Source organism: Cherax quadricarinatus, chromosome 26 (genome assembly GCF_038502225.1).
Source record: "Cherax quadricarinatus isolate ZL_2023a chromosome 26, ASM3850222v1, whole genome shotgun sequence".
Taxonomy (NCBI): Eukaryota; Metazoa; Arthropoda; class Malacostraca; order Decapoda; family Parastacidae; genus Cherax; species Cherax quadricarinatus.
This window is the reverse complement of record NC_091317.1, coordinates 30,536,145-30,563,675: the sequence shown is the minus strand read 5'-3', so window position 1 is coordinate 30,563,675 and position 27,531 is coordinate 30,536,145. Positions and strand designations below refer to the sequence as shown.

The following is a 27,531-nucleotide window of genomic DNA, read 5'->3' as shown; positions in this document are numbered from 1 at the left end:
GGTCAGTCTCTGATAATGTTGCAACACCATAATTAATGCAAGGATCATTTAACTTGGGATGTCCTCACACTGCTGGCAAAAATAGTTACTGAAGGTATCCCATAGTTTGATTGCTAGTACACTCAGTTCACACGTTGAGGTCTGTGGTCCAGTCCCTGGTACGGGTAGAAACATTAGGATGTGTTTCTATAAGACACCTGCTGTCCCTGTTTACCTAGCAGTACATAGGTACCTGGATGTCAGCCAACTGGTGTGGGTTGTATCTTGAGGAGAAAACTGACTTAATTTGTGGGAAATATCCTGTATAATAAGGAGCTTTCTGTAGCGTGTCATTGATGTCAGCTGGGCCTGTATATGTTGTACAGGTACTTGTAGAAATAAAGATTATTATTATTCTTAATGAGTCATGGTGAATGTGTTTCCTTGTTTGGGTTATCTTATTTTGGCAAGAGACTGTCAGTGTTGTAAAAAAAATTCAGCTTCTCAGTGAGTCCTGTCATTAAACTGATTTTACTTGGGAGCATTTGTGGTTAATAGGGTAATTAATGATTTACATTTCAAGAATATTTTGTCTTGCCACTCAGGTACGTGAAGAAAGAAACTCGGGAGTTCTTCGGATTAGATGACTCTTCTGAAGCCAATCAGCGGCAGCGATGGCAGGAGAAACGGAAACGCCTGGCAAGCCGCAAATATGGCCAGCTCAAGGACCAGCCCAACACTACCCACCACACACAGTCTTTCACCAGTGACTTCCATGCCTTACAAGAGGTGAGTACACACCAGGCTGGCTAGCACAAGCTTTCCTTAAAACAATGTGCAACTGACACTTGTGAATTGTCTTGTTTAACGTGACCATCTCTGTTAGTTGTTCATTTGAGATGACATTTTGTAATATGACTGCTCTCTCTCTCTCTCTCTCTCTCTCTCTCTCTCTCTCTCTCTCTCTCTCTCTCTCTCTCTCTCTCTCTCTCTCTCTCTCTCTCTCTCTCTCTCTCTCTCTCTCTCAATCTCTCTCTCTCAATCTCTCTCTCATTCTCTCTGAATCTCTCTCTGAATCTCTCTCTGAATCTCTCTCTCAATCTCTCTCTCAATCTCTCTCTCTCTCTATCTCTATCTCTCTATCTCTATCTCTCTATCTCTCTCTCTCTCTCTCTCTCTCTCTCTCTCTCTCTCTCTCTCTCTCTCTCTATCTCTCTATCTCTCTATCTCTCTATCTCTCTATCTCTCTATCTCTCTATCTCTCTATCTCTCTCTATATCTCTCTATCTCTATCTCTATCTCTCTATCTCTATCTCTCTATCTCTATCTCTTCTCTATCTCTCTATCTCTATCTCTATCTCTCTATCTCTATCTCTCTATCTCTCTATCTCTCATCTCTCTCTCTCTATCTCTCTATCTCTCTATCTCTCTTATCTCTATCTCTATCTCTCTTCTTTCTATCTCTCTCTCTCTCTCTCTCTCTCTCTCTCTCTCTCTCTCTCTCTCTCTCTCTCTCTCTCTCTCTCTTTACACAGGGTTTGACAAGGTTAACCCATAAATGGTCCAAACGTATATATACGTTTTTTCAACATTTGAAAGTATGTAAAAAAAGTAGATCTTCTTTTTGTTTTTCTACATTTGAAAAATGTGTAAAAAACTTTGATCTACTTTTTTTTTTTGTTATATTTGAAAATATGTAAAAAAGCTTAGATCTACTTTTGTAGCACTACACATGTGAACGTAGATCTGCTTGGACCATTTATGGGTTAAACCTCTCTCTCTCCCTCCTTTTTTTTTTTACACAGGGTTTGACAAGGTTAAGGATCTCTAGCTTTATTGACAAGCTATTTACAGGTTAAGGATTCCTAGCTTTATTGACAAGCTATTTACAGGTTAAGGATTCCTAACTTTATTGGCAAGCTAAGAGCTGTTACCTACATCAGTTCATTTGAAAGCATTTTTATTGTTATGAGACATACAAGTAGGGAACAGGATGAAGTTGGAGCCATCTGTGGGCCAGCATTTTTAATTGATCAACTGACTTTATCTCGTTGACATCATTATGCTGTACGAATGTGTTCCATACTCGAGTCATCCTGGGTATATATGATCTCAGATGGAGTGATGTTCTGGAGAAGGGTACAGCCAGAGTGAAGTTGCTGCTTTCTGCCCATCTTGTGGCATAAAAGCTTGTTTCATGCTGTCCTCGAAGTGGATCCAAGTGTGGTACTTTGACAATATTGGCCTTGTACATAACAGTAAGGCCACCCACGTCCCTCCTGTGTTGAAGGCTCTGCTGAAATGCCAGATCTATCCAGGATGGGTCCAGGCGAGAGATGAGACGTCTTGCTCTGTTCTCTACTCTGTCAAGCAGTCACAGATGAGAGGGGGGGTGGGCAGGCAAACCAAGAAAGTGGAGCATACTCAAGGTGTGAGTGCACTTGTGCCTCGTACAGAATCTTGCAACCCCTACTGTCAAGCAGATGCGAGATACGGCGAAGTGCTGTAAGCTTCCTGGCTGCCTTGTTTGCAAGATTTACAACATGGTTCTTCATGGTTAGTTTGGAGTCAAATTTCACCCCAAGGATATCAACTTCTTCTCCAGGTGCCAACACCCTCCCATTCATCCTTACTACTGCACCAGCATTACCATCATGGTGCCTAGAGACAATCATCATTTGCGTTTTCTCAGGTGCAAATGTTACTTGCCATCTATTTCCCCAAGCTGATATAGCTCTCAGCTGGTGATTGATGTAACTTAGAGCAGCTGGCATTTCTTCTCTTGGATAAGTGAATGTCAGTATACAGTCGTTTGCATATGCATGTGATTCTGGGATGAGATGAAGAAGGTCGTTGAAGTAGACATTCCATAACAATGGTCCCAGTACGCTTCCTTGTGGAACATTTGCCCCAGTAGGATGTCTTGCTGATTCCGTTCCATTGAGAACTACCCTTAGAGATCTACCATGAAGGTAATCACTGAGGAGACATAACGTAGAGCCTGCAATTCCCAGTGCTTGAAGTTTTGCTAAGAGACCCTGGTGCCACACCCGGTCGAAAGCGCCAGCAATGTCCAGTGCTGCCACACAGCTGACTTTGGATTCATCCAGTGACTGGTGCCACTTAGTGGGGAGGTTTAACAACAGATCAGCAGCAGAGTAACCTTTCCTGAAGCCATATTGACGATCACAAAGTAGTGAATGGTAGTCAAAAAACTCTGTCATTTGTCTTGAGATTATTGTCTCAAGGATCTTACCAGTGATTGACAGGAGTGACACTGGTCTGTAGTTGCTGATTTCTGCTCTTCTCTTCTTTTTGTGAACAGGGACTACATTTGCCTCTTTCCATAGAGAGGGCCATTTACACTGTACTAGGCAGTGCTGAAAGATGCGAGTTAGAGGTGCTGCTAGCTGGTCTGCACATCTTCTCAGCAATCTTGGGCTCAACTTGTCTGGGCCTCCCACAGCCTTTTCTTGGTCCAAGCGATTTAAGAAGGAAATACACCTCCTCCTGCCTTATTGTCACCACTGACAGTTTTGACACAGTTGTTGCAGCTAGCCAAGGAGGGTCCCTTGCTGGATCAGGAACTTGCATTTTGGTAGCAAAGTGTTCAGCAAAGAGGTCCGCCTTCTCTTGACTGCTAGTAGAGGTGGTCCCATCCTGTCGATTTAGAGGTGGAATGAGTTCATCAGGTCCTTGACCAGGGACCACCAGGTTTTGGAGCCTACCCTACCTGATGCTAACTTTCTTTTAGTGTCCACCTCCCATTTAGCAATGGCCCACTTTTGAACATCACCCATATGCCTACAGGCTTGCCTTGCGAAGTTCCTGTTATAGGTGGTAGGATGTCTCTTATACCTTTGCCATGCTTTGTACTTAGCAGTAGCAGCCTCTCTATAACGCAAAGCCAAACCAAGGCTGATCTGTAGGCTTTGTCACATATTGCCGGTGAGGAATGTGTTCTTGTTGTAGATTAAGGATGTGTCCAGTGAAAAGGCTTTCGGCAGTTGTCAACATCCCCTTGGAGAAGAGCATTCCAATCGGTGGTGGCAAGCTCAGAGCAAAGGGCTGGCCAATTACCTCTTTCACATAGCCAGGTTGTGCTGTATGGACTCCTCACCTCTTTCTGTTGGGATCTTAAGTGTCGTAAAAACAGCCTTGTGGTCAGACGATCCAACGTAGGCCGAGGGGTTGACAAGTGACTATGCCTTCTGCCAGATCACTCACTACTGGGTCAAGGGAGGAGCCAGAGATGTGAGTAGGGAAATCAACAAAGTTTCTCATGTCAAATACTGCAAGAAGGTCATCAAAGTCCCTCTGTATAAGGTGTTGGTTGAGGTCACCAACAATTATGATATGTTGACAGTTGTGTTGTAGCAGAAGGGAGTCAATATTTTCCATTAGGAAGTTGATGGGGTCTGCATGTTGCCACTGAGGTCTGTACATTGCACATGCTAGTACAGAGGTACTAGTGTTTATGCAGAGCTTGAAGAACATCATTTCAAGATGTGTAGGGGTGGCAACATCAATGTGCTGGGCATGAACATTTTTAGAGAAGCACACAGCAACACCTCCTCCTTGCCCTTGCCTGTCTCTTCTCATCCATGAGATGTAGCCAGCAATTCTTGCAAAATTTTCTGGAGTCCTGTCCAAAAATGTTTCAACAACAGCTATCATGTCGGGACGTCGAGTGTTCACAAAACTGTGAGAGAGCTCTCCAACATTAGTAATGAAACCTCTAATGTTGGCCAACAGGATGCTGATAGACTGTCTCTGTCTCTGTCTCTCTCTCTGTCTCTCTCTCTGTCTCTCTCTCTCTGTCTCTCTCTCTCTGTCTCTCTCTCTCTCTCTATATATATATATATATATATCTATATATATATATATATATATATATATATAAATATATATATATATATATACAGTGGACTCCCCGCATAACGGACGCCTTGCATAGCGGACAATCCGCATAGCGGACGCCTTTGATCGCTAAAATTTTGCCCGCATAGTGGACAAAAACCCGCTCCAGCGGCCTTCGTCGAGACGCGCCCAATGTGCGTGGCCTGAGCCACGCCACATGTTCGCTGGATGGCATTGTTTACCAACCAGCCTCCGCTGGTAACATCCAAGCATACAATCGGAACATTTTGTATTATTACAGTGTTTTTGGTGATTTTTTCTGGAAAATAAGTGACCATGGGCCCCAAGAAAGCTTCTAGTGCCAACCCTACAGCAATAAGGGTGAGAATTACAATGGAGATGAAGAAAAAGATCATTGATAAGTATGAAAGTGGAGTGCATGTCTCCGAGCTGGCCAGGTTGTATAATAAACCCCAATCAACCATCGCTACTTATTGGTGGTACAGCTGCTGCTGCTGCTGTATCACCGTCCAGCTGCTGCTGCACTGTCAGCTGCTGCTGCTGTACCACCGCCAGCTGCTCCTGCTGCTGTAGTACCGCTCTGCTGCTGCTGTAGGCATCATCTGCTGCTGCTGTAGCATCGTCTGCTGCTGCTGTAGCATCGTCTGTTGCTGCTGTAGCATCGTCTGCTTGCTGCTGTAGCATCGTCTGCTGCTGCTGCTGCTGTAGCATCGTCTGCTGCTGCTGTAACATCGTCCAGCTGCTGCTGCTGCTGCTGTAGCACCGTTGTTGGTGTGGCTTATTGAGAATACCAAGAAACAATTAACCCCAGAGGATTTGCCACCCAGGATAGCCCAAAAAGTCAGTGTCATCAAAGACTGTCTAACTTATTTCCATTGGGGTCCTTAATCTTGTCTCCCAGGATGCAACCCACACCAGTCGACTAACACCCAGGTGAACAGGGAAAATGCCTGGAACTAGTGCTCATATTGGTGAATTTAGAGCCAGCAAAGGTTGGTTTGAGAGATTTAAGAATCGTAGTGACATACACAGTGTGATAAGGCCTGTTCTGGAAGAAAATACCAAACAGGACCTACAGTACTCAGGAGGAAAAGGCACTCCCAGGACACAGTGTCTCATCAGTCATTGCTGCATCTTCAATAAAGGTAAGTGTCATTTATTCTTCATTTAGTAGAGTAGTACATGCACAATATATATTGTGCATGTACTACTCTACTATTGTGCATGTATCCTTCTCTTTGTGTGTAGGAAAATGTATATTTCATGTGGTAAAATTTTTTTTTTTTTTTCAAACTTTTGGGTGTCTTGCACGGATTAATTTTATTTCCATTATTTCTTATGGGGAAAATTCATTCGCATAGCGAACATTTCAGCATAACAGCCAGCCCTCTTGCATTCGATTAGATATATGGGGTCCACTGTATATATATATATATATATATATATACAGTGGACCCCGCATAACGCATGGCATCACATAGCGATTATTTCCGCATACCGCTTACTTTAATTGCAAAAAATTTTGCCTCACATACCGCTTAAAAACCCGCTTACCGATTTTCGTCCGAGCGCACTCACATGCTTCCGCCGGTGGCATTGTTTACCAGCCAGCCTCCGCGTAACATCCAAGCATACAATCGGAATATTTCAGATTATTACAGTGTTTTCGGTGCTTTTTCTGGAAAATAAGTGACCATGGGCCCCAAGAAAGCTTCTAGTGCCAACCCTACAGCAATAAGGGTGAGAATTACAATAGTGATGAAGAAAAAGATCATTGATAAGTATGAAAGTGGAGTGCATGTCTCCGAGCTGGCCAGGTTGTATAATAAACCCCAATCAACCATCGCTACTATTGGTGGTACAGCTGCTGCTGCTGCTGCACTGTCAGCTGCTGCTGCTGCTGCACTGTCAGCTGCTGCTGCTGCTGTAGCACCGTTGTTGGTGTGGCTTATTGAGAATACCAAGAAAACAATTAACCCCAGAGGATTTGCCACCCAGGATAACCCAAAAAAGTCAGTGTCATCGAAGACTGTCTAACTTATTTCCATTGGGGTCCTTAATCTTGTCTCCCAGGATGCAACCCACACAAGTCGACTAACACCCTGGTGAACAGGGAAAAATGCCTGGAACTAGTGCTCATATTGGTGAATTTAAAGCCAGCAAAGGTTGGTTTGAGAGATTTAAGAATCGTAGTGGCATACACAGTGTGATAAGGCCTGTTCTGGAAGAAAATGCCAAACAGGACCTACAGTACTCAGGAGGAAAAGGCACTCGCAGGACACAGTGTCTCATCAGTCATTGCTGCATCTTCAATAAAGGTAAGTGTCATTTATTCTTCATTTAGAAGACTAGTACATGCACAATATATACTGTGCATGTACTACTCTACTATTGTGCATGTATCCTTCTCTTTGTGTGTGGGAAAATGTATATTTCATGTGGTAAAAATTTTTTTTTTCATACTTTTGGGTGTCTTGCACGGATTAATTTGATTTCCATTATTTCTTATGGGGAAAATTCATTCACATAGCGATTATTTCGCATAACAATTACCCCTCTTGCACGGATTAAAATCGTTAACCGGGGGTCCACTGTATATATATATATATATATATATATATATATATATATATATATATATATATATATATATATATATATATATTATTTATTTATTATCACACTGGCCGATTCCCACCAAGGCAGGGTGGCCCGAAAAAGAAAAACTTTCACCATCATTCACTCCATCACTGTCTTGCCAGAAGGGTGCTTTACACTACAGTTTTTAAACTGCAACATTAACACCCCTCCTTCAGAGTGCAGGCACTGTACTTCCCATCTCCAGGACTCAAGTCCGGCCTGCCGGTTTCCCTGAATCCCTTCATAAATGTTACTTTGCTCACACTCCAACAGCACGTCAAGTATTAAAAACCATTTGTCTCCATTCACTCCTATCAAACACGCTCACGCATGCCTGCTGGAAGTCCAAGCCCCTCGCACACAAAACCTCCTTTACCCCCTCCCTCCAACCCTTCCTAGGCCGACCCCTACCCCGCCTTCCTTCCACTACAGACTGATACACTCTTGAAGTCATTCTGTATCGCTCCATTCTCTCTACATGCCCGAACCACCTCAACAACCCTTCCTCCGCCCTCTGGACAACAGTTTTGGTAATCCCGCACCTCCTCCTAACTTCCAAACTACGAATTCTCTGCATTATATTCACACCACACATTGCCCTCAGACACGACATCTCCACTGCCTCCAGCCTTCTCCTCGCTGCAACATTCATCACCCACGCTTCACACCCATATAAGAGCGTTGGTAAAACTATACTCTCATACATTCCCCTCTTTGCCTCCAAGGACAAAGTTCTTTGTCTCCACAGACTCCTAAGTGCACCACTCACTCTTTTTCCCTCATCAATTCTATGATTCACCTCATCTTTCATAGACCCATCCGCTGACACGTCCACTCCCAAATATCTGAATACGTTCACCTCCTCCATACTCTCTCCCTCCAATCTGATATTCAATCTTTCATCACCTAATCTTTTTGTTATCCTCATAACCTTACTCTTTCCTGTATTCACCTTTAATTTTCTTCTTTTGCACACCCTACCAAATTCATCCACCAATCTCTGCAACTTCTCTTCAGAATCTCCCAAGAGCACAGTGTCATCAGCAAAGAGCAGCTGTGACAACTCCCACTTTGTGTGTGATTCTTTATCTTTTAACTCCACGCCTCTTGCCAAGACCCTCGCATTTACTTCTCTTACAACCCCATCTATAAATATATTAAAAAACCACGGTGACATCACACATCCTTGTCTAAGGCCTACTTTTACTGGGAAAAAATTTTCCCTCTTTCCTACATACTCTAACTTGAGCCTCACTATCCTCGTAAAAACTCTTCACTGCTTTCAGTAACCTACCTCCTACACCATACACTTGCAACATCTGCCACATTGCCCCCCTATCCACCCTGTCATACGCCTTTTCCAAATCCATAAATGCCACAAAGACCTCTTTAGCCTTATCTAAATACTGTTCACTTATATGTTTCACTGTAAACACCTGGTCCACACACCCCCTACCTTTCCTAAAGCCTCCTTGTTCATCTGCTATCCTATTCTCCGTCTTACTCTTAATTCTTTCAATTATAACTCTACCATACACTTTACCAGGTACACTCAACAGACTTATCCCCCTATAATTTTTGCACTCTCTTTTATCCCCTTTGCCTTTATACAAAGGAACTATGCATGCTCTCTGCCAATCCCTAGGTACCTTACCCTCTTCCATACATTTATTAAATAATTGCACCAACCACTCCAAAACTATATCCCCACCTGCTTTTAACATTTCTATCTTTATCCCATCAATCCCGGCTGCCTTGCCCCCTTTCATTTTACCTACTGCCTCACGAACTTCCCCCACACTCACAACTGGCTCTTCCTCACTCCTACAAGATGTTATTCCTCCTTGCCCTATACACGAAATCACAGCTTCCCTATCTTCATCAACATTTAACAATTCCTCAAAATATTCCCTCCATCTTCCCAATACCTCTAACTCTCCATTTAATAACTCTCCTCTCCTATTTTTAACTGACAAATCCATTTGTTCTCTAGGCTTTCTTAACTTGTTTATCTCACTCCAAAACTTTTTCTTATTTTCAACAAAATTTGTTGATAACATCTCACCCACTCTCTCATTTGCTCTCTTTTTACATTGCTTCACCACTCTCTTAACTTCTTAACTGAGATATATATATATATATATATATATATATATATATATATATATATATATATATATATATATATATATATATATATATATATATATATATATATATATATATATATATATATATCTCAATCTCTCTCTCTCTCTATCTATCTCATGATTGCTCTCATTGCAAAATCACTTCTCTCTCTTTTATGTGATGTCCTTGCTCCCGTTAGTGTTTGTATTATGCAGGTATTTAGGCCTCCTATCAGTTACCATTTGATTTGATTTTCTTATTAAGTCAGTCACCTTTAACCACACATTTCTAAAAAGAAAAAAATTAACATTTGTAACTATCGTTTAACTCATTTTTTCTGAAGTGGCTACATTCAGGATGAGGTAATAGCAGCCTTGCATGACCAGTGCAAATAATGTTGCAGCAATAGGGGGGAAGGGGGAGGGGAGGGTGGTCAAACTCATATATGTACTTAGTCATGCAATTTGAGAATACATTGTTCTTGCCAGACTTAACTGTCAGGCATGCTATAGGGTAGTACATTTTTGAGCTCCACTGCTCACATCTGTAATCATCCTCAGTACCCAGTACAGTAGGAACACACACATAGATGCGGTGTAATGAGATCCTTCATTGACAGCATTTCACCCACACGATGGACTTTCAAAGTCATGAATGAAAAAGCATGGATAAGCATATACTATACATAGGGAGTATAGTGAGGTGCAGTGTCAGGTTAGGTGTAACATTAAAAATGGTACTACTAATGTGCGATAGAGCAGAACTGGAAACAGAATGTCAGTAAAGGATATCATTACACTGCATTTGTATCTTTTTCTATCATGTTGGTATTTTATTCCATCTCTCTCCAACTTGTACATTGCTACAACTTGTCTAATCATGGCACACTGGTCATCCTTACTTAAGGTTCCCTGACTTCCTTCTATTATGATGGTGGATTTGTTGTTGTCTGTGGTGTTGTCTGTGTAGCTGTGGCCATCGAACATGTTGAGAGAGTGAGACATTGAGAGAGGGAGACAGGGACCTGATCAAGCAAGGAATTAAGTAGGTAAAAATCACAGGCAGATTCAGACACTGACAGACAACAAGTAGGTGGGCGGGCAGGTAAACAAACGTGTACACAGACACAAACATAGAGACAAAGGACAAGTAAAGAGGTAATACAGAAGTAGGCTTGTCGGTCAACATATTGTCATACATGTTTGCGCACGCTCATGCACAGGCATGCATGCAGATGCACTTCTAAAGACCATTTTGCTACCCTTCTTCGCAAGATAATACTTTATTATTCATCTTTTAAACAAATAAAATGCATTGGATAAATAATACTGAGTCTTAATAAACTACTGTAGAAACACTGTACTGTATATACAACTTCTATTATATTCATCATAAAATAATAGAGTACAGTACAGTATATGGCTTGATGAAGAATGTACAGAGAATACTCAGTGCAATAAAGCACCTCAATTACTGAGAATGGCTGAAGTACTCCTTGGAATGCAGGTGAGAGATACATCATAATATACACTTCCTAGAGGGCTAGTCCCAAATCTGCACAGAAAAACCACTGCCTATGAAAGCAAAAGACTCAGCAGGCAGTGTAACACCATCCCCTCCCCCACCAGTGAAAAGCAAGTGCACTATGAGTACATTAAGAGATAACACTAAGTGTCAGGGGCCCAGGACTGTTCAGCTGGCTCCCAGCATACATAAGGGAGGATTACCAATAGACCCCTGGCTGTCTTCAAAAAGGAGCTGGACAGATATCTAAAGTCAGTACCTGACCAGCCAGGCTGTGATTCATATGTTGGTCTGTGTGCAGCCAGCAGTAACAGCCTGGTTGATCAGGTCCCAATCCACCTCTAGGCCTCATCATGGTTGGAGTGGGCCATGGGAATGTTGACCCCCGAAATGCCCTCCAGGTATACTCCAGGTAGTGTGCAGAGCTGGTGTGTACCATTCTGTATGATCCTAGCTCATTGGTTATATATATTTTGTAATCTACTGTATTATCCTTGCTCACTGATTTACATATATTGGTACTGTGCACCTCTGTATTATCCTTACTCACTGAGTGCATAGGTAGTGTACTCTATATGTACTTCATTATCCTTCCTCACTGGATATATCAGTGGTGTATATTAGTGGGTTAATCTGTTGCCAGTTATTTGTGTTGGTCAATGCAGACTAAATCTTTTGGTTTGTATGACCTTCAACATTATCTCTGTCTATTGCAACTCCCCTAGACTGGCTGCTGTATGCACTTACTAATACAGTTTCAATGGGCACATTGAAACATCATCCTTGGTGCAAGAGCCAGTTGACTCACGGGGTCTTACTGAGGTTCTGCTGCAGTATAGTGACTGTATGTCATATTTAGAATAATTGCCCTGTATTTGGTTGCTGCTTTAAAATTTGTATGTGTCAGTTAAATCAATAATGTTAAGTAGTAATCATGGAAGCAAGGTGCCGTTGAGACCAGGGAGTGTGTCTTGTCATTTGTTAAACAATACTCGTATATTTGTTTGTGGTGGTGTTTAATAATGATGATATTGTGCAGAGAACTATTGCAGAGGAGTATCATCAAAGCCTTTTTGTAGGCCTCCACACACTGTAGTGTGTGGAGGACTGTTATGGAGGAGTACAGAAGAAGACTGGGTGTTAAAACCGGCCAGAGCATCTGTCGCCTATCAGGTTGGCGCATTAACTGCTGAGGGCCAGAGGCGTGTTTTCACTGCTTGGCTAAGGCGCATTAAATTTTCGTTTCAATCTTTGTGCAGTGGCTGTGACTTCAGTTTTTCTTGACATTTTTTCAGCAGGTCTGCACTAGTGAGGACACTGGTCTGTACTAGTGAGGACACTGGTCTGTACTAGTGAAAACACTGGTCTGTGCTGGTGAGGACACTGGTCTGTACTAGTGAAAACACTGGTCTGTGCTGGTGAGGACATTGGTCTGTACTAGTGACAACTCTGGTCTGTGCTGGTGAGGACACTGGTCTGTACTAGTGAAAACACTGGTCTGTGCTGGTGAGGACACTGGTCTGTACTAGTGAAAACACTGGTCTGTGCTGGTGAGGACATTGGTCTGTACTAGTGAAAACACTGGTCTGTGCTGGTGAGGACACTGGTCTGTACTAGTGAAAACACTGGTCTGTGCTGGTGAGGACACTGGTCTGTACTAGTGAAAACACTGGTCTGTGCTGGTGAGGACACTGGTCTGTCCTAGTGAAAGCACTGGTCTGTGCTGGTGAGGACACTGGTCTGTACTAGTGAGGACACTGGTCTGTGCTAGTGAGGACACTGGTCTGTGCTAGTGAGGACACAGGTCTGTACTAATGAGGACACTGGTCTGTGCTAGTGAGGACACTGGTCTGTACTAGTGAGGACACTGGTCTGTACTAGTGAGGACACTGGTCTGCACTAGTGAGGACACTGGTCTGCACTTGTGAGGACACTGGTCTGTACTAGTGAGGACACTGGTCTGCATTAGTGAGGACACTGGTCTGTACTAGTGAGGACACTGGTCTGCACTGGTGAGGACACTGGTCTGACCTAGTGAGGACACTGGTCTGCATTAGTGAGGACACTGGTCTGTACTAGTGAGGACACTGGTCTGCACTGGTGAGGACACTGGTCTGACCTAGTGAGGACACTGGTCTGCATTAGTGAGGACACTGGTCTGCATTAGTGAGGACACTGGTCTGTACTAGTGAGGACACTGGTCTGCACTAGTGAGGACACTGGTCTGCATTAGTGAGGACACTGGTCTGTACTAGTGAGGACACTGGTCTGCACTAGTGAGGACACTGGTCTGCATTAGTGAGGACACTGGTCTGTACTAGTGAGGACACTGGTCTGTACTAGTGAGGACACTGGTCTCTACTAGTGAGGACACTGGTCTGTACTTGTGAGGACACTGGTCTGCACTAGTGAGGACACTGGTCTGCACTAGTGAGGACACTGGTCTGCATTAGTGAGGACACTGGTCTGCACTAGTGAGGACACTGGTCTGCACTAGTGAGGACACTGATCTGCACTACTGAGGACACTGGTCTGCATTAGTGAGGAGACTGGTCTGCACTAGTGAGGACATTGGTATGCACTACTGAGGATACTGGTCGGCACTAGTGAGGACACTGGTCTGCACTACTGAGGACACTAGTGAGGACACTGATCTGCACTAGTGAGGACACTGGTCTGTACTAGTGAGGACACTTGTCTGCACTAGGGAGGACACTGGTCTGCACTAGTGAGGACACTGATCTGTACTAGTGAAGACACTGGTCTGCACTAGTGAGGACACTGGTCTGTACTAGTGAGGACACTGGTCTGCACTAGTGAGGATGCTGCTCCGTACTAGTGAGGACACTGGTCTGCACTAGTGAGGACACTGGTCTGCATTAGTGAGGGCACTGGTCTGCACTAGTGAGGACACTGGTCTGCACTAGTGAGGACACTGGTCTGCACTAGTGAGGACACTGGTCTGCACTAGTGAGGACACTGGTCTGCATTAGTGAGGACACTGGTCTGCACTAGTGAGGACACTGGTCTGCACTAGTGAGGACACTGGTCTGCACTAGTGAGGACACTGGCCTGCACTAGTGAGGACACTGGTCTGCACTAGTGAGGAAACTGGTCTGCACTAGTGAGGACACTGGCCTGTACTAGTGAGGACACTGGTCTGCACTAGTGAGGACACTGGCCTGCGCTAGTGAGGACACTGGTCTGCGCTAGTGAGGACACTGGTCTGCACTAGTGAGGACACTGGTCTGCACTAGTGAGGACACTGGTCTGCGCTAGTGAGGACACTGATCTGCACTAGTGAGGACACTGGTCTGCACTAGTGAGGACACTGGTCTGTGCTAGTGAGGACACTGGTCTGCACTAGTGAGGACACTGGTCTGCACTAGTGAGGACACTGGTCTGCACTAGTGAGGACACTGGTCTGCACTAGTGAGGACATTGGTCTGTGCTAGTGAGGACACTGGTCTGCACTAGTGAGGACACTGGTCTGCACTAGTGAGGACACTGGTCTGCACTAGTGAGGACACTGGTCTGCACTAGTGAGGACACTGGTCTGCACTAGTGAGGACACTGGTCTGCACTAGTGAGGACACTGGTCTGTACTAGTGAGGACACTGGTCTGTACTAGTGAGGACACTGGTCTGTACTAGTGAGGACACTGGTCTGTACTAGTGAGGACACTGGTCTGCGCTAGTGAGGACACTGGTCTGTACTAGTGAGGACACTGGTCTGCACTAGTGAGGACACTGGTCTGCACTAGTGAGGACACTTGTCTGCACTAGTGAGGACACCGGTCTGCACTAGTGAGGACACTGGTCTGCACTAGTGAGGACACTGGTCTGTACTAGTGAGGACACTGGTCTGTACTAGTGGGGACACTGGTCTGTACTAGTGAGGACACTGGTCTGTACTAGTGAGGACACTGGTCTGCACTAGTGAGGACACTGGTCTGCACTAATGAGGACACTGGTCTGCACTAGTGAGGACACTGGTCTGCACTAGTGAGGACACTGGTCTGTACTAGTGAGGACACTGGTCTGTACTAGTGAGGACACTGGTCTGTACTAGTGAGGACACTGGTCTGCACTAGTGAGGACACTGGTCTGCACTAGTGAGGACACTGGTCTGCACTAGTGAGGACACTGGTCTGCACTAGTGAGGACACTTGTCTGCACTAGTGAGGACACTGGTCTGTACTAGTGAGGACACTGGTCTGCACTAGTGAGGACACTGGTCTGTACTAGTGAGGACACTGGTCTGCACTAGTGAGGACACTGGTCTGTACTAGTGTGCACACTGGTCTGTACTAGTGAGGATACTGGTCTGCACTAGTGAGGACACTGGTCTGCACTAGTGAGGACACTGGTCTGTACTAGTGTGGACACTGGTCTGTACTAGTGAGGACACTGGTCTGCACTAGTGAGGACACTGGTCTGCACTAGTGAGGACACTTGTCTGCACTAGTGAGGACACTGGTCTGTACTAGTGTGCACACTGGTCTGTACTAGTGAGGACACTGGTCTGCACTAGTGAGGACACTGGTCTGCACTAGTGAGGACACTGGTCTGTACTAGTGTGGACACTGGTCTGTACTAGTGAGGACACTGGTCTGCACTAGTGAGGACACTGGTCTGCACTAGTGAGGACACTGGTCTGCACTAGTGAGGACACTGGTCTACTAGTGAGGACACTGGTCTGTACTAGTGAGGACACTGGTCTGCACTAGTGAGGACACTGGTCTGCACTAGTGAGGACACTGGTCTGCACTAGTGAGGACACTGGTCTGCACTAGTGAGGACACTGGTCTGTACTAGTGAGGACACTGGTCTGTACTAGTGAGGACACTGGTCTGTACTAGTGAGGACACTGGTCTGTACTAGTGAGGACACTGGTCTGTACTAGTGAGGACACTGGTCTGTACTAGTGAGGACACTGGTCTGTACTAGTGAGGACACTGGTCTGTACTAGTGAGGACACTGGTCTGCACTAGTGAGGACACTGGTCTACTAGTGAGGACACTGGTCTGTACTAGTGAGGACACTGGTCTGCACTAGTGAGGACACTGGTCTGCACTAGTGAGGACACTGGTCTGCACTAGTGAGGACACTGGTCTGCACTAGTGAGGACACTGGTCTGTACTAGTGAGGACACTGGTCTGTACTAGTGAGGACACTGGTCTGTACTAGTGAGGACACTGGTCTGTACTAGTGAGGACACTGGTCTGTACTAGTGAGGACACTGGTCTGTACTAGTGAGGACACTGGTCTGTACTAGTGAGGACACTGGTCTGCACTAGTGAGGACACTGGTCTACTAGTGAGGACACTGGTCTGTACTAGTGAGGACACTGGTCTGCACTAGTGAGGACACTGGTCTGCACTAGTGAGGACACTGGTCTGCACTAGTGAGGACACTGGTCTGCACTAGTGAGGACACTGGTCTGTACTAGTGAGGACACTGGTCTGTACTAGTGAGGACACTGGTCTGCACTAGTGAGGACACTGGTCTGCACTAGTAATGGGAGTGATGAAAAGAGGTATGGTAGTAAATACAACAGCTACTGAAAATAAAAAAAAAAATTAATAACTGTGAGGATGGGACACTTTAATCATCAGTAAGTTCTTGTAACTACAAGTATTTAATCACACATAAGTAATCACTTTTCTGATAAAAATTTAACTGACGTTGAGGGATGAAAGGAATGGTGTATTATAGTTACGAAGTTTTAATATACCAGCTGTGTCCCACTGAGGTATGGTGACCCCTCTGAAAAAAACACATTCACCATCATTCATTCAGTCACCATCTTGCCAGAAGTGTGCAGACATTGAATGTAAAATATAGATAAAGAAGATCTCATAGCACCATTAAGGAGGACAAGAAGCCTCTGTTATTTTAGGGAAAAAAAAAGAGTACCACAAAGATACAAAAAAGTACTATAATCATTAGAATTTTGAAATAAATTATGATACCTTAAACACTGAAAATGGGACACCATGTTCAGTGTTCTGCTGTTATAATTACAAATAGCTACAGTAATCACAAATAGGTAATCACTTTGAACCAGGTTGCGCCTGCCACTTTGGCAATTCCTCACATATTTAAAAAAGTAGCAGTGTGTTACAAGGGATGTAAATCGTATATACTTTTGAAGTACAGAAGAGTATTATTTATTTATTATCACACTGGCCGATTCCCACCAAGGCAGGGTGGCCCGAAAAAGAAAAACTTTCACCATCATTCACTCCATCACTGTCTTGCCAGAAGGGTGCTTTACACTACAGTTTTTAAACTGCAACATTAACACCCCTCCTTCAGAGTGCAGGCACTGTACTTCCCATCTCCAGGAGATTACCAAAACTGTTGTCCAGAGGGCTGAGGAAGGGTTGTTGAGGTGGTTCGGACATGTAGAGAGAATGGAGCGAAACAGAATGACTTCAAGAGTGTATCAGTCTGTAGTGGAAGGAAGGCGGGGTAGGGGTCGGCCTAGGAAAGGTTGGAGGGAGGGGGTAAAGGAGGTTTTGTGTGCTAGGGGCTTGGACTTCCAGCAGGCATGCATGAGCGTGTTTGATAGGAGTGAATGGAGACAAATGGCTTTTAATACTTGACGTGCTGTTGGAGTGTGAGCAAAGTAACATTTATGAAGGGATTCAGGGAAACCGGCAGGCCGGACTTGAGTCCTGGAGATGGGAAGTACAGAAGACACTAGTCATTAAATACAGGGAACTATTTGGGTAGACAATAACAAAAGCCAACAAGTGGGTACAAAGACACTGGTTACAGAGGATCATTGTAATACAGTGTTTCACCCAAGGCTGAGCTAAGTCTACTTGATAAAGCTTTATCAAGTACACTTGATAAAGCCTTGCGTGACACATTGTTTTATAAGGATCCTCTCCGACCAGTGTCTTTATCCACACACAACTACTCACTAATTTCAGAAAACAAATTATCCTGGTTTGTTGCATAAATGATGTAGTAGTACAGTATGAACATGTAGCAGTAGAGCCCTTGGGGAAATCAAGAGTAAATTTGCATAGTCCTTAATTATCAGAGGGAGTTACTATAGGGAATAAGTTGAGGGACTGCTGGAATGTTTATTGAACTAAGTTAGTGTGTGTGTGTTTAATCTACTGGTCAGGGAGTGGCAGCTTGTATGATAATAATCTCTTTGCAAGGCATTTTGTGATGTTGGAGTGTGAGTAAGGTAACTTATGTGAAGGAATTCAGGGGAATTGATTAGTCAGACTTGAGTCCTGGAGACGGTAAGAACAGTGCTTGCACAGTGAAGGAGGGGTGAGGGTGTTGCAGTCAGAGAGTAATCTTAATTGTGATGTCAGAGTAGTTCTGGAGAAATGGCAACTGAATGAATGATGGTGAATGTGGTTTCTTCTTTGGGTCACCCTGCTTTGGCAGGAGATGGCCTTTGAGGTAAAAAGAAATTGTTAGATGGATAGTCATGTAGAGAATGAAGCTTTTAACCCTTTGAGGGTTGCCCTGCAGTTCCACAGCCGAAGCCTGGATCCAAGCTGTGAGTGGTAAATTTGGGCCTAGATATGAGAGAATGAATCTATGTGGTAAGTGTGCATCATATAAAACAAATCCTGCAGCAAGCAGTGTATAATGAGAAAAAAAATGTGACTGTGTTTTTGGATTAAAACAGCAACTTTGTGCTGTATTTTTGTATGGTTTTTATGGTTGTATTCATGGCTTCTTGGTCTCAGTTGATAGAATGGAAGATATATTACAGATATAGAGATGATTTTGATTGGTTTTAGTACTGAAAATAGCTTGAAATTGAGCTCAAAGTAACGGAAATGTTCAATTTTTGCCGGTGGTCAAGAGTAAACAAATGACATCAAGCGTTAATACACATCAACTGGTGAATCTGATCTATGTTCACAAATGCACTGATGTTATTTATACATTTATTAAAAATTGCATAACAGTAAATATTCTATTTTTTGGTGTGAATAAAAATTCTTTATGTGAATAAAAAATCAAAATGAAATTCATCTGTACAGCCTGGAAACATAACTAATAAACAGAGCAAATGTTATTTTAGTGCCAGGAATGTCTACATTGTTTATTCTGGACTCTGTTTTGAAATTGGAATACATGTATTTTGAACTTTGTGTTAAATTGGCCAAATTACCAAATTCTGATCCCTTTATTGGGTAGTTGAAATAGTCGATTGGGCAGTTTCCTGTGCTCAGTCAGTAAAATAGAAGTGATACTAGTGAAATAACTAAGAATTTGGTCGGCTGCAACAATGTAATTGGCCTAAAACAGGAGTCAAAGTGGGCAGAATTGCTGATGCATAAATTATCCCTGACAGTAAAATTTGTGATAGTGTAATTTCGTCAGTTTTCCATAAAATTTTATACTTTTTGAAAATTCTTGGACCCTGTAGACAAGTCGTAGAACTACGGCTGGGACCCTCAAAGGGTTAATATGGGAACTCTGAATTAGAAATTCTATGTCAAGAGTAAAATAATGAGATTTTTTTCTTTAGTCTTCACAATACATGCAGTTTATATAAAGGTTTTTTATCCCTATGATTGCACAAGTTGTCACTCTTGTGTATGTTCAGTGATGTCTGTTATCATCATGCTGGATGCTTGCCGCTGCTGCTGCTGCTGCTGCTGTTGCTGCATTTGTTATATCAGTGTTCTGTTGCTGTTGAGGTTTTTGATTGTTTTATATGTTCGTGTTCAGATATTGTCCATTTTTTGGTCATTTGTATTAATACAATATAATTTTACACAGTTCTTTGGTTCAAATTACTGGATATACAGAACATACAGTAATCTGAAGGCCCAGAGGATGCACAGCATTTCATGCAAACTGGGAACCCTGGTAATGCTTTTGCTATTTTTTAGTTTTATATGCAGTGGGATGGTTTCAATTTTTCAAAGTGGTTTTCAGTGTTGTAGGGGATTTAAGAGTGGCAAATTTGTGTTTAAAAATAGTTCTTGCATTGTGATGTGTAAAGCGTTGAAATAGAAAGAAACTCTTGGTAAGTTTTTCAGCCAGCTAGCCATAGTACAGACACATGTGAGACAGTCATCTTTTTCACTTTTTTTTTTTTCAACACACCAGTCGTATCCCACCAAGGCAGGGTGACCTAGTAAGTAAGTAAGTAAGTTTATTCAGGTATACACAAATACAGTTACATAGAATTATCATACATAGCAGCATATGTGTAGAGAACCTAGGATAACCCAAAAAAGTCAGACAGAGTGACTTATTTCCATTGGGGTCCTTTTACCTTATTATTATAATATAAAGGTTATAATATTTTCTTATTATTCTACAATGAAGATAACATCTTATTATCATACTAAAAAGACTATCTACTACACCAAGGTCATTAAGACTGTCTACAATACGAGGGTCATTACTAGGAATAAGGTAAAATTTACACGTATGTTAGCTAAAAAATAGAAAATCATTCCCCTCCCTTTCTGTAGCTACATTCATCAGACACCTTTTGGCACTCTTCTTGAACTGGTTCATGCTATGACTGGCTTTGACATGTGTGGGCAGTCTGTTCCATTCCTTTATTGCTGTACAATAAAAGGTGTTTGAAGCCTGGCCACTGACTGTGGGTACTACAAAGTTGTGCTCTCTCCCCCTAGTACTATGATTGCTTTGGTTCCCAACCTTGACAAAATTGACAGCAAGATATTCTGGACATTGTTTGTGAGCAATTTTATAAACATGATTTAGCTTCAGTTGTTTTACTCTGTCTTCAACATTCAGCATATCCAACTGCTGTAATTCATCCTGGCCTACATGTTCTCTTGGTCCCAGCCCCAGGATGAATCTTACGATTTTGTTCTGGGTGATTTGCAGTCTATCTTTCAGTTTTTTTGTCAAGGCAGAGTACCAAGAAGAGCAAGCGTAATCCATATGGCATTGTATAAGGGCTAGACATAGGGTCCTGCGAGCCTCAGTAGGTAGACACTGTGCTTGTCTATACAGGAACTTCAGTCTGGCATTCGCTTTCTTTACTACACTGTTCCCTATCAATTCTCCTGACATGCATGGGTCAAAGGGGATTCCCAAATATTTTACTGATGAAACCAAAGTGATGGGCTCCCCATTACATTGAACATTAAAATTATTTACCCTTCTCAGTTTATGTTTCGTGCCAAAGAGAATGGCTTCAGTTTTCCCTAGGTGTAATGATAGTTTGTTGTCTACTAACCATTTGCTGCAGGACTCCAGTTCCAGTGTTAAAACATTAGCAATATCTTGTGGGTCTTTACCTGACACTAACAGAGCACTGTCATCTGCATACAGTAGGAGTTTGCACTTGACACTGATAGGCATATCATTGACATAACACAAGAATAATAAGGGACCCAGAATACTACCTTGGGGAACTCCACATGTTATCGGCAGGGGTTCTGATTCTGTTTTGTTGATTTTGACTATTTGTCTCCTGTTGCTAAGGTAGGACTTAAACCAGTCTACAGAACCTATACCGATAGCTTGAAGTTTATTACATAATATATTGTGGTTGACAGTATCGAAGGCCTTTTGCAGGTCTAAGGTTACCATACCTATGAGGTTCCCCTTTGACATTTCAGTTCTCAGGTAATCCATCAGATTAATAAGGGAGGTGTCGGTTGAGTAGGATCTTCTAAAGCCCGATTGATTGCTATGGAGAATGTTGTTGTCATTAAGGTACTTAACTACTTGAGAATACACCGCCCTCTCTAGAATTTTAGATATTATACTGAGTATACTAACAGGCCTATAGTTGCTTACATCAGACCTACTATTTTTCTTGAAGATAGGAGTAACTCTGGCCTCCTTGAACCCCTCCGGTACGGTATTAGTGGTGATTGATAGATTTATTATGTGAGCAATAGGGATTGACAGTTCAGAAGCACCATCTTTTAGGAACTTAGACGGGATGTTATCAGGGCCTGTGCTCTTAGTTGGGTTTAACCTGCTTAGTTGTTTTTGAATAAAGTCATGAGATACACTTACTAGTTGACAACTGTTTGGGGTTACCCCTTTATTGGTATAGTATGTTTGAAACTTATCAGAGTCTGTGTTAAAGGTATTTGATGCAGCTGGTAGTTTACTTACTAGTGTTGATGCAACAGATGTGTAGTATGAATTAAAGCAATTTGCCACCTTAGATGTTTCGTGGCATACCTCATTATCGATAGTGAGTACTATGTTAGACCTATCTACTGGCTTATGGCTATAGCCCAACTGTTTTAGTTGTTGCCAGAGCTTTCTGGGGTTATGCTTATACTCTTCAATTTTTGAGCAGTAGTGCTTTGCCTTTGCTCCTTTTATAAGTCTCTGTACTCTGTTCCTCACCCTTTGGAATTCAATTAGTGCTGCAATATCCTGTCTGTTTGCTTTAAATCTTTTTAGCAGCTGGTCTCTGAATTTCATATTATCTAATATCTCAGTATTCATCCAGGGTTCAGTTCTTCGTTTAATCCTAACCTCTTTAACTGGTGCAATATTATCAAGGATGGTAGTGAACATTGTTTTGAATTTTTCCCAGGCATCGTTTACGTCCGTGCATCTTGTTATCTCTGTCCAGTCACAATTGTGTAGCCTATTTACCAGTGTTTCTTTACTGTAGTTTCTAGTTGACCTCATTTTTATTGTCCTGTGTAGGCCTATCCTATCCCTAGTGATTTTCCTGGTGCAGTAAATGATGAAATGATCACTAAGACCTGTGGTAATGACGCCTGACTGACTAATGTTCTCAGAGCGGTTACAAAGTATGTGGTCAATTAGGGTGGCTGAGAACTGTGTGATCCGGGTTGGAGTATTAATTAGTTGAGTGTAACTATTTAATCCTAGAATTTGCTTATACCTTTTGCATAGCCCGTTATTTTGCTGCTGAAAACAGATATTGAAGTCGCCCAGTATTATTGTCTCGCAATTGTTTTCAACTCCGGACAAGACTCTGGAAAAGTCTTCTAAGAACTGGTCCTGGGTAGGAGGGCAGTAACTAGTTCCTACTAAGATGGGTTTGGTCTTAGGAAGCAGCACTTCAAACCATAGAATCTCCAGTTTATTGTTATTTAAATCAGGTCTTGGGTTGTAAGCTAAGTCATTTCTAATGTAGGCACATACTCCACCACCCTTTCTGTTCCTATCTAAGCGTTTTATATTGTAACCATCTATTTTGACCTCGTCGTCAGTCACCGTATCATCCAACCAAGATTCAGAGATGGTTATAACTGCCGCCCTAATTTTGTTAGCTAGAATCCTAATCTCTGCCAATTTAGGAAGAAGTGATCTTGCATTGACATGAATAAAGTGAAGGCCTGTTTTCATAAAACAATCATAATCATCAATATATGGCAATGGGTCATTTGTATTAAAATTAGGTAAATCAATGTCATCACTGCTAAAGGGTAACTGTGCCAAAGTGCATTTGTTACACACAAAATGAATTCTGGCACCGTTGCTATAATTGTACATACATCCATCATGCACCCACCCCTTACACATTTTACATAAGGTGCCTTTTCTGTTTTTCATGCGTACTTTAGTACAGTGTATGCACCTGTTTGGTAGTGTTTGAGATAATAATGGCTGTATTGTCTCACATTGACCTATGTATGCATTACATATGGAGTTAAGGTTATCATTCCTAGCTACTAGACCGTCATTATCGCCGTCATTTATCTGTCTGTTTTGCCTCTGCACAATAGTTTGAGGTCCTGGATTAATTTGGATATCACCACTTAAGAGCGCTACAATAAGAGCTGTGTGCCACTGTTTTTGTTTGGGTATGCGGTGTTGCCATACCTTGCAGGATAGTGACATTTACTTTTCTGGTAGGATGGCAACTGTTGGGCTTTTACTGTCCAGGGTGCTGTTACTCCATTCACCTTTTCCAGCCCCCATGGCTGATTTCTTTCTTCATGGAATTGAAGAAGAAATATAAATATAATTATGGCAGCCTGTACCCCCCTAATGCCTGCCATTTTCACTCTTCGCTCTTTTACTCATATACAATAATATTTATTTCTCTTTTCCAGTCCCTAGTACACTTAGTATCTGCTTTAGCAATCACCACTGAATTACTAGTAAAATTTCCTCTTCAAAACCCTCTTCACTGCTCACTTTTCTCTTAACTTCACAAAACCCTTACAGTTAACCCCTTATTACACACTCCCCTTCCCATCTCACTTCACAGTTTGGCTTCCCCAATTAACTTCTAACTCCTTTCCATTCTGGTAGATCAGAAAGGTTTAATCCATGGTTTTATCCTTCCAAATCCCCTGGCTGGCTGGCTGGCTGGCTGGCTGGCTGGCTGGCTGGCTGGCTGGCTGGCTGGCTGGCTGGCTGGCTGGCTGGCTGGCTGTCTGGCTGTCTGGCTGTCTGGCTGCCTGGCTGTCTGGCTGTCTGGCTGTCTGTCTGGCTGGCTGGCTTGCTTGCTTGCTTGCATGCATGCATTTGGCCGAAATAAGCGGCCGATTCCCAGGGCGGGTGAAACCCGGGGTTTCACTGTATGTATATGCTTTTTATATCTGATAATGTTCCCTTAATATCATGATTGTTTGAGGTGAGCAAAGATATTATTACCTGATATTTTGACGGTAAACAGGTGAATTAGTCTATTGATACTACTGTAGTTTTTTCGACTTCAATGCCTCGTTTACCTTGACTCCTTGAGAAATGGTAGGACATTTTTGGGTTATCTTAGATAATCTGCACATATGCTTCTATGAATGATTATTTATCTAACTGTATTTATGTGTACAGTGGACCCCTGGTTCACGTTATTAATCCGTTCCTGAGAGCTCATCGTAAAGCAAATTTATCGGATAGCGAATCAATTTTCCCCATAAGAAATAATGGAAATCAAATTAATCCGTGCAAGACACCCAAAAGTATGAAAAAAAAACTTTTACCACATGAAATATTAAGTTTAATGCAATAGAATAATTACAATAACAATAATAACAATAGAATAATCACAATAGAATAATTGACACTTACCTTTAATGAAGATCTGGTGATGATTGGTGGGATGGGAGGAGGGGAGAGTGTTGAAGTTTTTAATGTTTAGAAGGGGAATCGCTGTTTTGTAATCACAGTTGCACCTTTTGCAAGAACAGCTTCCTTGATTGCCATTTTCCTGCTCACTATAGTAGAGATGGTTGATCGAGATTTACTATACAACATGGCCAGGTCCGACACACGCACTCCACTTTCATACTTTGCAGTTATCTCTTTCTTCATTTCAATAGTCATTAGCACCCTTGGTCTCGATGGGTTGGCACTAGAAGCTTTCTTGGGGCCCATGGTGACTTATTTTGCAGAAACAAGCACCAAAAACAGTGATAATATAGATAATATGGAATGTACCGAATGTATCCTTAGATGCGCGCACACTGGCTGGCTTGTAAACACTGGCACACATGGGGCAGTTCAGGCCACACGTGGACACGTCTCGTAAGAATCGTATCGCATACCGGGTTTTGTAACGGGAACCGAGGCAAATTTTTTGCGATGTAATGCTTCGGATACCGGATTTATTGGATACCGATGACTTCGCGAACCGGGGGTCCACTGTACTTGAATAAACTTACCAACAAGCTGTGAAAATGTTTCCTTTAATAAATATCCTGAACTGTACATAAATGACCTTCCTGGTTTACCTTTGCCTATTGCTGCTAAGCACCAAAGAATTTTTTACGATTTTGTTATTCAATATTTTACACAAAATTGTTTAACCCTTTCAGGGTCCAGAGGCCAAATTTCAAAGTGTGCACCAGGGTCCAAGAATTTTCAAAAAATAATTTTGTTATTTTTTCTTATGAAATGGTAGAGAATCTTTTTCCGAAGGTAATAAAACAAAAAGTACGAAATTTGATGGAAAATTAATGAAATTATGCTCTCGCAAATTTTGATTTGTCAGCAGTATTTACGCATCGGCGATTTTGCCGACTTTGACTCCCATTTTAGGCCAATTACATTATTCCAGTCGACCAAATTCTTAGCTATTTCACTAGTATTACTTCTATTCTATCGATTGAGCACAAGAAATCGCCAAGTCAACTGTTTCAACAACAAAATAAAGCGACTGGAAATTGGTAATTTGGCCAGTTTAATGCAAAGTTCAAAATATTCCAGTTTCAAAATAGGGTCCAGAATAAACATTGCAGACTTTCCAGGCACTAAACTAACATTTCCTCTGTTCATTAGTTACATTTTCAGGCTTTATAAATTAATTCCATTTTTATTTTTTATTCACATAATGAATTTTTATTCAAACCAAAAAAATAGAAGATTTACTGTTATGCAATACTGTAATAATTTTATAAATAATATCACCACTTTTGTGAATGTATATTAGACCTACCAGCTGTCATGTATTAGACTTGTGAGGTCATTTGTTTACTCTTGAACATTTCTGCTACTTTGGGCTCAGTTTCAAGCTATTTTCAGTACTAAAACCATTCAAATCATCTCTATTTATGTAGTATATCTTCCATTCTATCAAATGAGACCAAGAAATTGCAAATAGAACTACAAAAACATATGAAAAAACACTGCAAAGCCGCTGTTTTAATCGAAAATTACGGTCTCAGTTTTTTTCTCTCATTATGCACTGTGTGCTGCAGGATTTGTTTTTTGTGGTGCACACATACCATATAGATGTATTCTCTCATATCTATGCCCAAATTTACTGCTCACAGCTTATCAGAGTGAGCTGAGCTCATGGTGTAGATCTACGGTTTGGACCCTGAACATAAAGCCGTAGATCTGCCGCAAGGACCCTGAAAGGGTTAAATGATTCATTATTGGGTCATATATAAGAGCTTAGATTACTGTTTAGAATTGAAAAACTTCTCTAGGCTTAGGTTGAGGCCTCTGAGCAATGTGGGTGTGACTTGGACCTGCCTATCATGGGCTAGTAGGCCTGCTACGGTGCTCATCCTATCTTATGTTCTTACGTAATCTTCAGCCTTAAAGATGCTGGGTAAATTTTGGAATCTTATTTTAGGACAAAAATAGCGTCTTCAACGCCGCAAAATATAGTAATTAATGAACATGAAAATGGTATACAGTACCAACAGGTTAATAAGTAAAACACATGTACAACAGCTTTTTTTGAAAATAAAAATGTTTATTCCGAAACATTTTGCCTACACGGTAGACTTCTTCAGTCGAGTACAGAAGAGTGAGCAGACGCAGTAGAGATGTAAAGACGATGTCAACAGTCCTTCACCCTTGAAAACTGTCTTCAAGACTGAAGAAACCTACTGTGTAGGCGAAACATTTTAGAATAAAGATACCTAACTGTTGCACGTGTGTCTTACAGTAGTTAGTGCATGTGTGGTATTGTAATTTTTTTTTTTTTTTTTTTGTT

At 42.2% G+C, this 27,531-nt stretch overlaps 1 protein-coding gene across 6 annotated transcripts in view; it reads left to right on the top strand.

The window, feature by feature from the left end:
- rho-5 (rhomboid-5) overlaps nt 1-27,531 on the top strand; it is a 318,955-nt gene that overhangs the window by 123,870 nt on the left and 167,554 nt on the right. For all 6 annotated transcript variants that reach the window (XR_008407475.2, XM_053780640.2, XM_053780642.2 and 3 more), the window contains one exon: nt 585-768. Coding sequence is in view for 5 of the 6 variants with exons in the window: in XM_053780640.2 (XP_053636615.1) it covers nt 585-768 (184 nt within the window). In the remaining variant the exon portion in view is untranslated. The remainder of the gene's footprint in view (nt 1-584; nt 769-27,531) is intronic.